The 12,728-nt window shown below is 50.9% G+C and overlaps 1 protein-coding gene across 2 annotated transcripts in view; it reads left to right on the forward strand.

Annotated features, from left to right (window-relative positions):
- The window catches only part of GTF3C1 (general transcription factor IIIC subunit 1), a 40,555-nt gene that overhangs the window by 11,617 nt on the left and 16,210 nt on the right, over positions 1-12,728 (forward strand). For both annotated transcript variants that reach the window (XM_035130536.3, XM_088657328.1), the window contains exons 13-24: positions 1,157-1,260; positions 1,895-2,064; positions 2,188-2,436; positions 3,812-3,957; positions 4,293-4,390; positions 5,323-5,419; positions 6,681-6,858; positions 7,042-7,183; positions 7,977-8,112; positions 10,146-10,227; positions 12,055-12,252; positions 12,559-12,716. In XM_035130536.3, coding sequence (XP_034986427.3) covers positions 1,157-1,260; positions 1,895-2,064; positions 2,188-2,436; positions 3,812-3,957; positions 4,293-4,390; positions 5,323-5,419; positions 6,681-6,858; positions 7,042-7,183; positions 7,977-8,112; positions 10,146-10,227; positions 12,055-12,252; positions 12,559-12,716 — 1,758 coding nt within the window. The remainder of the gene's footprint in view (positions 1-1,156; positions 1,261-1,894; positions 2,065-2,187; positions 2,437-3,811; positions 3,958-4,292; positions 4,391-5,322; positions 5,420-6,680; positions 6,859-7,041; positions 7,184-7,976; positions 8,113-10,145; positions 10,228-12,054; positions 12,253-12,558; positions 12,717-12,728) is intronic.

Below are 12,728 nucleotides of genomic sequence, written 5' to 3' on the forward strand. Positions count from 1 at the left end.
AAAAAAGGGACCCCGAGGGTCATCTAGTTCAGCCCCCTGCAATGCAGGAATCACAGCTGAGGCATCCCTGACGGATGGCCACCCTGTGGGATGGGTTTAATTGCAATTTCTCCCTCCCAGCTCCCACACGTGTGGCTTGAGCAGAGTTTTAAACTCCCATCCTTGGCAGAAAAATTAAAAGCATCGAAATTAGGCTGTAAAACCTTATTCTAGGCAAGTCCAGCTACGAAGTAAGCTGGCTTTCCCTTTCTTACCCGTTCAACAACTTCTAAAGTAAGTTTAAACAAAGGATTTACTTACTTTATAATCGTGCATTGGTTCACAACAATAGCAGCAGTAAAACCAATGCAGGCAAAATACTTTTATGTACCGTACTGTATAAAGAGCTTCAGGCATATGCCTAAAGTTGGAGCACCCAGCACTGGTCAAAGGGACAGGAACAGGAAGTACTAGATGCTCCTTTCTCTCCAGGAGAGGAGGGGAAATGACATCACACAGAGCCCGCTCTACCAGCTGTATGTCTATGGTCTGGGTACCTGTCTGTTGGCAATATAGCTGTGTGAAATTTAGCCCATTCTCATGCTAACTGGCCCAAATAGGCATGCTAGGTTTGGCTGCTAATCTCCCACACTTCCAACCTCTTGTTTAAAAACTTCTGCTGAACGAGGGTCCACCACCTTCTGTGGGAGCCTGTTGTACTGTTGAACAGTTCCATGGCCAGAAAATTCTTCCTGATGTTGAGTGGGAGTCCCCTTTCTTGTAACTTGAATCCAATGGGCAATCCTATGTGGACAAGGAATCTTACCTGCTCTCAGGGGCCTGTTTGCTCTGCTTGTCTTAGTGGTGTAGCTATCTGCTTGGGTGCCAGGGGAGAGGGGGGCAGGGCAAGGTGCCTGCAGAGCAGGGCACGTCAGAATCCCAGTGCCTGAGCCCCGTTCTGCTCTGAAGCCATGCAGAGCTCCTCCAACCCAGAGTGGCTGTTCCTCCTAGTTGGCCTGCTCAGAAGGCTGCCTGGGACCTTGGGCAGAAGCAAGGTGTCTCCCAAGGAGCTTCACAGACAGGAAGGGGAAAGGGCTGCCCTCAGCACCACGCTTCTTTTGCTTGGCCTCTCCTCACCAAGCCTGCTTCTGTGTCTTTCTCTGCCTCTGCTTGGCAGGTGGAGTTTGTGGTCGACCCCTCGGTGAATCCCAGCGACCCACTGGTGAAGAGCGCGATTGAGCAAGTTCGCTTCCGAATCTCCAACTCAAGCACCGTGAACAGGTAGGTGGTGGGAGGGGAAGAGGGTGGCGGGGGCTGCCGGCATGAGCTGGGCAGGCTCCGACTGGCAAGATTTCCAAGCAACAGGAGAGCGTTCAGAGCTTGGCAGCTCCCCCCCCCCCCCGGTGATTTGGGCTGGTGGACTGAGGTCTCTTATTTATTTTCTATGTAATGTATGTACTGCTGTATCATAGAAATACATCACAGTGGTTTACAACAATATAAGATCATAAAACCATACAGTAAAATGATAAAAATTTAAATCAAAAGAATTAAAAACAAACAGCAGTAGACCATTGGTGTGTGTGTGCTCCTAATGGCCTGCCTAGGTCTGGCGGAACAGAAAAGTGGAACAGAAGGTGCCCACTGAATCTCTAGTGGCAGGGTGTTCCACAGGACTGGGCTAATGACATGAAAGGCTTGGTTTCTCTTCCCTCTGGCACCCATTCATTCCTACTTCCTGGTGGGGGGAGCCCCTCACTCGGGTTTCTGAAACACTTTCCAGTGCCCTACAGATGGCTGCAGAAGAGCTAGTGGTTCAGGGAACATTGTGATGTTTCTGGGGACTGAGCATTGGAGCCTGCTTTGCAGTTTCTTGACGCTGGTGCCTAGCTTCACTTTCCCTTCATAACTGCAGGATCAAAGTCCCACAGACACCAATGTCTCAGGAGTGTCTGGACGAAGAAAGCCAGGAGTCTGGAGTTGGGGCTGCCCTGAGGGAGATGGAGGGCTGCTTCTCTCCTTGCAAAGCGGAGGCGGCTGGCAGAAAGGTGCGCACTGCCAAGCTAAGCTACCACCCAGTCACAGGTAAAGGCCTTTCCTGCTTCTGCTGTTTCCGGCTTCCTGAATTTGGAGGGGGGGGGAGTAGGGAGTGTTGGGCAGTAGCTCCTGCGTGTGTCTCTCCAACACAAACCCTCTGCTTCTCTTCAGTGCCAGGCCTTGGACGCTCCCTGGGCTTCCTCCCCAAAATGCCTCGCTTAAAGGTGGCCCACCTCTTCCTCTGGTACTTGGTTTATGGGCATCCTCTCAGCGCCCAGCAGAGGAGATGGAGCTGCAGCCAGGAGGCAGCGGACAGCCTGCAAGGCCTTGATGCCAGCCTGCCTGGTGGAACGGAAGAGAAGGAGCTGAGAGCAGGAGCCGGGAGCCAGGAAGGCGGCGAGGCGCTAGGGGACCAGACAGGTGAGGAATCGGGAGCAAGCCAGGAGCCCAGAGGATGGCTTGACGCTTGGTCTGAAAGCATTTCTCCATCAGTTAATATTTGAAAGCATTTTGAATAGAAGCAATGAAACTATAACAAAAAGAGAGCATAAATACTAATAACAGCATGCTAAAAAGAGGAGTTCAGTAATCCTATGAGTCGGGGGAAGCCTGGGCAAAAAGATTCCTGTTTACGGGATGCCTGAAGCAGCTGATAGGGCAAAGGGAAGGGCTTGTTTCTACAGCACAGGGGCAATGGCGGGAAGGCCCGTTTTCGGGCCACTGCCCCACGGTGTCCTGGAGGGTGCAGGACCACCAGGAAAAGAGTCCCAGGGCGCCTAGGGGCTCTCCTAGGGCTCTGCAGGGGCAGCAAAGGGCTTTCACAGTGCTTGCTGCTGCTATGGGGAAATGGGAAATGCACGTATGAGGGGCTGAGGGTTGTGTGCACTGTGGACTCTGGGCGGCCCCAGTGCCTCGTTTGGGATCAGCCGCAAGGAGCCATCTGTGACCTCTGCCCAGTTGTGGGGAAGGGGTGTGGGAAGAATCTGGAAGCCCTCGTGGAGCTTGCTCTCTTCTTTTTCCGCTTCTTCCCTCTAGCACCAACCCTGAGTCGGAGGATCCCCCCCTCCACCTTTACTAAACAAGGGCCCTGCTCAGCTAGTGTTTGCTGGAGCAAATTCTGACATTCCTGTGTCACTGTAGCACACAGTGCAAAATAAATGAGACGTGACCTGAGGATATTCATTTCAGCATGAATGGGGGTGAACACAAGCTGTTCATAAACATAGGAACAACCTTGTGGTCCATTTCTTCCCCCCTCCTGTTTGCACAGTGGCCACGTTGTAAAGTTAGCAGGGGTCAGCAAACTTTTTCAGCAGGGGGCCGGTCCACTGTCCCTCAGACCTTGTGAGGAGCCAGACTATATTTTTTTGCCGGGGGGGGGGATGAACGAATTCCTATGCCCCACAAATAACCCAGAGATGCATTTTAAATAAAAGGACACATTCTACTCATGAAACATGCTGATTCCCGGACCGTCCGTGGGCTGGATTTAGAAGGCGATTGGGCCGGATCCGGCCCCCAGGCCTTAGTTTGCCTACCCATGAGTTAGAGGGAGGAAAGCTTTCCTCTGTCCACTTTCTTCACACTTTGCCTCGCTTTATACATCTCTATTGTCTCTTCTTCCTCAACTTCACTCTCTACGTTTCCTCCTGGGGGAGTCACTCCACCCCTTTCATCCCTTTGGTGGCTCTTTTCCGCCCGAGCTCCCCCCAGTATTCCACGCCAGAGATCCGTGTGTTGGCATGAATCTCCCTTGACCACCCCACGAGAAGAGTGTTCTCTCTTTCCCTTGCAGTGTACGTGGACGATGCCTCGTGGAAGCGGCACATCCCTCCTCTCCCGCTCCACCGGGAGTTTGGCCATGGCTGGGCTCTCGTCAGCGACATCCTCCTCTGTCTGCCACTCTCCATCTTTACCCAGCTAGTGCAAGTCAGCTACAAGGTGCTGGGCTTCAGTTCAGGGGTTTCTCCTGCACCCAATTTCCCGTCAGTCCTGCTGTGGCTACAAGTTGCCGCCTGATCCTTTGGAGGGGTGGCAGTTAAATCCTTTGGTGGGGGGGCAAGAGCTGCTTGCCACACCCATGGGCACCGCTAGCCAAGGCCACAGGCGGAGGTCCTGGCCAGCCTCCTTTGGGGACCTTTTCAGCTTCCATGCAGCTGCCACAGCCTTCCTTGCAGTCGTTCTGTTTTCTAACAAAATATCCCTGGGCTTCGCTTAGGAAAAGCAGAAAGTTATCCAGACTTAAGCTACATTGAAATTGAATTCATAATTTTTAGGTAGATAACCTGGAAGACTATTTAAATGATCCCCTGAAGAAGCACATGTTGATCCGAAACCTTCCAAGATCGATCCGCCAGAAGCTCCTTTACAAGAGGTAAGCATCTTCAGCAGGTGTAGATTTGGGCGAAGGGTGCGATTTCAGAATAGCGGAGAATACCAAACTTTTCAAAGGTCCAGCTCCATGAGCTTGGAATCCACACCTGGGCAATATTAGAGCAGTGCAAATTATTCTCTAAAAAGGTAGAACAGCCGTGTGATTTTATAAGAGCTGTCCATGTCAAATCAACATCACTCTCATCCTCTGGACAAGGTAAAATTTCTGAATGCAACTGAGAGCGGAGAGAAAGCTACGAAGAAAGAGCTGCAGTAAGATGAAGGGCTCAGAAAGGATCAGGGAGTCAAAGGCATTGTGAAAGAACATCTCACTTTGTGTCTCGTGTAAAACATTCAGAAAGTTCTGTTGGTCCTGCCTCTTTCTCCTCTTCTGCCACCCCCAACTCCATTATATAGGGCTTCGTGATCACAGTGTTCAAGTCATAGCACCAAGAAACCCAGCTTGCGATATAGTCTGTTCACTAGGCAGCCATCCACCGGTGCCCCAAAGCCTTCCTTAGAGAAAGGAGAGGGAACAGATTCACTGCTTTAGCCCCTATTGACCCAAAACATCATTTTGTGGGCAGGGGGGGATGTCTCTGACTTTCAAAGGTTGCCTTGGTGGTCGGTTTGAAGCAGCTCTGAACTAAAACGGGTGGCCTGTAGACACTCCCACCCACCCCTCCTTGGGCCTAGGTCAGAATGTTTTGAACTGGGACCCAGGGAGGGCTATAAATATTCCACAGGATGGTTCAAGCTGTTTGAATATGGGACATGTCTGGGAATTATGCACATAGTATTGGAAAACCTGCCAGGTCTTTTTTATTATTATTTTTTTTTGCGGGGGGGAGGGGAGGTGACTGGTGGAGTGCCTGGAAGCTAACGGACAGAAATAAATTGATAAATCCCAAGTCCTTAATCTCTTCACTACAGGAGATACATCTTCTCAGTAGTGGAAAGCCTTCAGCGGCTGTGTTACATGGGCCTGGTTCAGTTTGGACCCACAGAGAAATTTCAAGAAAAAGATCAGGTACAGTGAGTGCTACGTATCTGCACCTCTGACACTTGATGGTCGAAGCAGCTTGCTTTTTAAAACAAAAAACAACAACAACCCAATGCCTAGAGGAGTAATGAGGGAAACTTCCCCTGTCCCCAGTGGGGAAGGAGACACCCAGGTGTGCGTTCTGCCTCCCTCCTGTCCCACCAGACTTGCAAGGGCACCAGATGCACCTGGGCAGGTAGAAGAGGCTTCAGCCCCATCCCTTCCCTGCATTGCCCAGTTCCCAGGAGCTGTGCTTGCTTCCCTGTGTTTCTCATCTAATTTCCTGTTAAACATTTGTGTCCTTCTTGTTGAGTAACAAGAGAAAATCGTTTTACCGTAGTCTGTGGCAGCAAAAGAAGGAAGCACTCTAAAGAGGGACCTACTGTTGCAGAAAGATTTGTGGACTGGAGTCTGCTTTGCCCTATGTGACCCTCTCAACCTGGGTGGAGAGGGAGAAAAAGGCCAACCCTTGAGGCCAGATAGGAATGAATTGCAAGGAATGCAGTCTGTGGCCGCTTAGAGCAGGCTTCCTCAACCTCGGCCCTCCAGGTGTTTTGAGGCTACAATTCCCTTCATCCCTGACCACTGGCCCTGCTAGCTAGGGATCATGGGAGTTGTAGGCCAAAAACATCTGGAGGGCCGGGGTTGAGGAATCCTGGCTTAGAGGTTTCCCAAAAAAAAGCATTTGACAGCAGCCAAAGTACCCTAACATTGCTAAGCAGTTAACACCTCAAGGAGGCAGAACAACCTATAAAAGTAAACCTGGCGTGTGAATATCCCAGTTTGCTCCTCTAGTGCACACTTTACAAGAGTCAATTTGCCATTTTTGGAAAAGGGAAATGGTTGCAAAGCCGTGGTGCCCATCCTGAGCCAAGCTGCGCCTCTGTGGGTCCAGGCAGTTGCTGGGCAGGCCGTTCTCTTCCCCATCTGTCTCTGGAGCTGGATTGCTCTTTCCCAAAGCACTAGGTCGCAGCTGAAATGGCCTTGAGCGGCTGCATCATAATACTGGCTAAACAACTGAGCCTGGCCCAGGGTGCCCCCCCCCCAGCAATGCTTTTCGCAGGGTGGCTTCACGAGGCTTGTGAAGATGCTCCTGCTTCTTCAGCTCGTGTGTGTGTGTGTGTGAAAGGATGCCTCTGGAAGGAGAGCACTCGGCTGCTATCCAAACACACAGCTAACACACCCTAAATCCCTCAAGTTCCTCGTTGCTCAGTTGCTTTGCCCCTGAGCTTTTGTGGTTGCCTTGCAGGTCTTTGTCTACCTGAAGAAGAACGCTGTGATTGTGGACACCACCGTCTGCGAGCCCCACTACAACCTGGCTCAGAGCAGCCGCCCCTTTGACAGGCGCTTGTATGTCCTGAACACTCTGCAAGACGTGGAGAACTTCTGGTTTGACCTGCAGTGCGTCTGCCTCAATACACCACTAGGTACAGAGCCAGACTCGCTAGCCGCTACCGTCCTGCACTGATGGCCCCTTCCTGCCTCCTCTCCTGCCATATCCTGCAGCTCTCAGCTCCTAGCCTCTGGCCACCTGCCTCTGCATTCTCTGGCCCATGGCAAGGTTGCTGCTGCTGCTGCTGCTGACCAGCTCCTCCTCCTCCTCCTTTCAGGAATTGTCCGCCACCCCCGTGCCAGGAGGGGCGGAGCACAAGCCAGCGAGGCTGGCACCACCCTGGACGTGGCAATGGAGCAAGAGTCGGCAGCCCACAGGCACAACCTTGAGCGCAAGTGCGCCATGCTGGAATACACCACGTACGTCTCCTTTCCTCTGTGGTTGCTTGCAGAGTTCGGATGTTGCTTTGGCAGCGCAGAACGCACTCGGGGGTGGAAGGTGTCTCCCATCCGCCAGCGGAGGCGGGGCTGGTAAAGGGCTCCAGCAGGGAGGAAAAGAGGAGCCCCCTGGGCTTTCTCCAGGTCTTAGCTGATCAGATCTGAGATGCAGAGGCTTAAATGCGCCTTGGAAGTTGCGCTGTTGAGCCCTTTCTGCGCAGATTCACGCTTCTTGTAGTGTAATAAGAGAGCAGCAGATAGGATCAAAAACAACGTAAAAGGCCCATTGGGGTTTCCTTCCCCTCTCCTTTTAAAGGCATTTCTTTATTTGCCTTTTCAAAGTTAACACAGAAAAGGCCCAGCACAAAAACTAAGCTGTACTGCAGCTACTACTGTCTGGAAGAATTAGGCACCCTTTCCTGAAGTTGGGTTAGCAGCATCAGGAAGAGAGAGGAGCAGGAAGTCACTCGGGATCATAGAACTGTGGAGTTGGAAGGGACCCCCAAGGGACACCCAGTCCAACCCCCTGCAATGCAGGAATCTCAGCTAAAGCAGCCATGGCCATCCCACCTGTGCTTAAAAACCTCCAAGGAAGGAGAGTCCACCACCACCTGAGAAAGTACTTTGTAAGGTTTAGTCAGAAATCGCTGGAATAGTTGCATGACAAGACCAAGCCTCCGCCCACACCGCCTGGTCCTAAGCAGAGCAGAGCTGGCCTTTGAGGATTCCTGGGCTAAGCTGTTCCCTTCACAGTGCCCTTTTCACCCCCTTTAAGAGGACGCCGAGAGGTGGAGGAGAACGGCACCATTCCTGGCGACGGGCTCGGGGCTGGTGGCTTGGATTCCAGCTTTTACAGCCATTTGAAACGCAATTGGATTTGGACCAGCTACATTATGAACAAGACCAGGAGGGTGAGTTTTTCTTCCCAAACAATTCTTTTTAAAAACTGCCTCACTCCCCCCCCCCCAAAAAATTGATACCTTTTTAAACAATGCAGACGGTTGAAGAAATAAACCAGATTTTTTAGCACAAGCCATTCTGTGCTAAATTTTGCTTTGACGTGCATTTTATTTTTGGGAGGGAGAGAGAGACTGCTCCCAAAAATCACCTTTCCAGCTGCCTGTATTTTGCGTGGCTATAACTGAAACTTATTTCTGAATGGTGCCGGTGTCCGCTAAGTACTGAAATCAAAGGATTCTGAATGCCACCCCTGTGAAGTCAAAAGGACATTCTGCATACCTAATAATAATAATAATAATAATTTATTATTTATACCCCGCCCATCTGGCCGGGTTTCCCCAGCCACTCTGGGCGGCTTCCAACAGAAACATTAAAATACACTAATTTCTTAAACATTAAAAGCCTCCCTAAACAGGGCTGCCTTCAGATGTCTTCTAAAAATCTGGTAGCTGTTTTCCTTTTTGACATCTGATGGGAGGGCGTTCCACAGGGCAGGCGCCACCACCGAGAAGGCCCTCTGCCTGGTTCCCTGCAACTTGGCTTCTCGCAATGAGGGAACCACCAAAAGGCCCTCGGAGCTGGACCTCAGTGTCCGGGCAGAACGATGGGGGTGGAGACGCTCCTTCAGGTATACGGGACCAAGGCCATTTAGGGCTTTAAAGGTCAGCACCAACGCTTTGAATTGTTCTCGGAAACGTACTAGAAGCCAATGTAGATCTTTCAAGACCGGTGTTATGTGATCTCGGCGGCCACTCCCAGTCACCAGTCTAGCTGCCGCATTCTGGATTAGTTGCAGTTTCCGGGTCACCTTCAAAGGTAGCCCCACGTAGAGCGCATTGCAGTAGTCCAAGCGGGAGATAACCAGAGCATGCACCACTCTGGAGAGACAGTCAGCGGGCAGGTAGGGACTCAGCCTGCGTACCAGATGGAGCTGATAGACAGCTGCCCTGGACCTCTTTTGGGCAGGTGGGCACAGCATTGCAACCCTCCCTTGACTCCGCATAGCAGGAGCACAGGAGGCAAGAGCAGCCATGGACGGTGCTTTCCCAGTCCTTAATGGGCAAAAGCTTCTCTAAGAACCTGTTTTGTGTGGGAAGCTCTCTGTTCACTCTGCAGCCCACATGCAACGCCAAATCCACACATTTCCCCCAGGGCTGTCACCTGGATTCGTTCCTCCTGCTCACTCCCAGGCAGGGTGGATTTGATTTAAATCAAATCGATTTAAGTCACTAGTCAGTAAGACTTGATTTAAATCACTTTTTTACAGAAAGGCTCATTCTTGCTGGTATAAATAAATGATTTATAAATAAATAAATAAAATCAGATTTTTTAAAAAAAATTAAATCGTATTTTTAAAATAAAATGCTTTTGGAGAAAAAAAAATCTTTCTAAAGGTATTTTTCTATTTAAGTTACATTATAGTCCAAAGGCTATTCATCAGGAAATAAGGATTTGTTTTAAGTTTTTCATGTGTGCTAAAACTCGGTTTTAAGTTTTTTTTAGCCACATCAGTTAACAAACATGGATACATATGCTGTAATGTTACTGTTTTAGTTAAATAAATTGTTTAAATTGTTATTATGGAAATGATTATTTTTCTCCTTCCAATAGAGTACAGCAGAAAAGTTGTGCAAATATAAACAATAATTTCATAATTATCTGTCTATGTATTTCTAATAGTATAACCAAATCAGTAATTTTTGATATAACGGTAAAAACTACTCTGAAAATTTTTTATTCCAAAAACGGAACCTTCACCTGGTTGTCAGTATTAAGCTTTTCTCCACCCTCCTCCCAGGGCTCCTCTGCAGTTGGTTAGGAATGGCTCCTTTTTGGTCAGCTGAATGCAGATGTGGAGCTCAGGCTGTGCAGGTGACTGCCAGATGCTGCCGAGCTTGGCTAGGAAGCAAAACCCTCTCTCCCCTCTGAGCTTGAACCACCTGCGGCTTTGCATGGCTGGTAACCCTGTGTGCTTTGCCGCTAGGAGAACGCCGCTGCTGAAGTCAGGAACACGGTCAGGCTGCAGACCTTCCTGACCAAGCGCTCCCTGCCGCTGAGCACAAGAGGTAATGGGGCTGGGGGCTCCCCTGTGGATATGGGGGGGGTGGGGTCCACAGATATGGTCGCGCGTGGCTCCTACTCCTGCAGGGGAATTGGGGGGGACGACCCAGCTCTCACGTGGCCGTTGTGGGAGCTGTGATGCTGGTACAGGTCCAAAGAGACTGACGTCCTGCGCAGCCCTTGCTGCGGAAAAACGCTTTACGGAACTGGGCAGTGGAGACTAGAGGCAAGATGACCTTCTTCCTAAATCGCACCGAGGTATTTTGGCGGCACCTGGTGCTCCTTTTGAGGATCTCTCAGGAGAAGTCAGATCAAATTAAACCCTAAACAACTCAGGCTCCAAATTCCCGTAGGCCGCTTCCTTCCCTACAGACCTCCCCGGGTGCTGAGATCGACAGAGAGAGCTCTCTCGGTAGTTCCTCTCAGGCTCAGTGGGTGGTGGCCCAGCGCCTTCTCTGTGGTGGCCCCTGAGGTGGCAAACTCCCTCGCCGCAGAGGTGCGCCTGTCGCCTTCACTGTGCATCTCTTTACCCTGGCTTTTTACACCTGAGGTGCATATTTTTGGCACCAACCTTATTTGGGTGATTGCAAGTTGTTGTATGTTGTTGTTGTTGTTGTTGTTTAGTCGTTTAGTCGTGTCCGACTCTTCGTGACCCCATGGACCATAGCACGCCAGGCACTGCCTCCCGCAGTTTGGTCAAACTCATGTTCGTAGCTTCGAGAACACTGTCCAACCATCTTGTCCTCTGTCGTCCCCTTCTCCTAGTGCCCTCAATCTTTCCCAACATCAGGGTCTTTTCCAAGGATTCTTCTCTTCTCATGAGGTGGCCAAAGTATTGGAGCCTCAGCTTCACGATCTGTCCTTCCAGGGAGCACTCAGAGCTGATTTCCTTAAGAATGGATAGGTTTGATCTTCTTGCAGTCCATGGGACTCTCAAGAGTCTCCTCCAGCACCATAATTCAAAAGCATCAATTCTTTGGCGATCAGCCTTCTTTATGGTCCAGCTCTCACTTCCATACATCACTACTGGGAAAACCATAGCTTTAACTATACGGACCTTTGTCGGCAAGGTGATGTCTCTGCTTTTTAAGATGCTGTCTAGGTTTGTCATTGCTTTTCTCCCAAGAAGCAGGCGTCTTTTAATTTCGTGACTGCTGTCACCATCTGCAGTGATCAAGGAGCCCAAGAAAGTAAAATCTCTCACTGCCTCCATTTCTTCCCCTTCTATTTGCCAGGAGGTGATGGGACCAGTGGCCATGATCTTGGTTTTCTTTGTCCATGGAGTTTTCTTGGCAGGGATACTGGAGTGGCTTGCCAGTTCCTTCTCCAGGTGGATCACGTTTAGTCAAAACTCTCCACTATGACCTGTCCATCTTGGGTGGCCCTGCATGGCATAGCTCATAGCTTCTCTGAGTTATTCAAGCCCCTTCGCCACGACAAGGCATTGATCCATGAAGTTGTTGTATAGTGTTTTTAATACTTGTTTTAATGTTGTAACCTGCCCTGGGACCTTCAAGTGAAGGACAGGTTATACATAAATTAGTAAATAGTAGCAGCTCAAATAGCTTAATAGATCAAAAGCTTTTTAACTGCTCTGTATGTGTGTGTGTGTGTGTGCAAAACAGGGTTGCAATTCTCGCGCATGCTCCTGGGAGAGTCTCTTTAGACCGGCAGTTGACATTTCCAGTTCCTGCCTCCCTCTTCCATGCTTTTGGGGCCCGTAAAAGCCCCCCCCCACTGCTCCCCCATGAGCTGCTCCCCCAGACAGGCGGTGGCTGCGTGTGTTGCTGTGCATTCCCTCGCTGGTTCAGAATTTCCCTGTTGGTTCCCAGGTGGTGGCGGCAGCAGCAGCTCTCTTTGGGGAGACGGGCTGCTGGGTGCGGAGCCTGCGGTCCAGAAGGAAGACCTGGAGGTCGAAAGCGAAACCACGCTGAACAGAAGCCAGAGAGTGAGGGGCGGAAAGAGCCAGAAGAGGAAGCGGCTGAAGAAGGACCCGGTGAAGAAGACAAGGAAAAGGAAGAAGAAAAGAGGTGGGGGCGGGGGGGCAGGCTGTGCATGGCACCTGCTGGCCAAGAACCACTTAGTGCTCTGAGCGCCAAGTTGGTCTGGATCGTCCTCTTCCTTTGAGATCTCCATGTCCTCCTAATGGCTTGGGGCAAACCCTCCTGCCTGCCTTTTGGGGCTGCTGGGCACAGGGGGGCCGGAGTGGCTGTGCCCTGGCCCCCCACATCTGTGGGCCTTGGATGCCCACCTCCTCCCCCCGCACACATACACACATGGGAGAGGGAGAGCCAGGAGCGGCTCACTCACCACAAGTTGCCTCCTTCATTTCTAAGAGGGGGGCGCTGCCGGGAAGAGGAAAAAGCCGCGCTACCACGACGAAGCGGACCAGAGCGCTTTGCAGAGGATGACCCGCCTGCGCGTGACGTGGACCGGGCAGGAGGACAGCTTGCTCATGCTGTGCCGGATCGCCAGCAACGTCCTCAATGCCAAGGTGGGCAGGGCA

The sequence above is a fragment of the Zootoca vivipara genome, chromosome 13, assembly GCF_965207765.1.
Source record: "Zootoca vivipara chromosome 13, rZooViv2.hap1.1, whole genome shotgun sequence".
Classification (NCBI taxonomy): domain Eukaryota; kingdom Metazoa; phylum Chordata; class Lepidosauria; order Squamata; family Lacertidae; genus Zootoca; species Zootoca vivipara.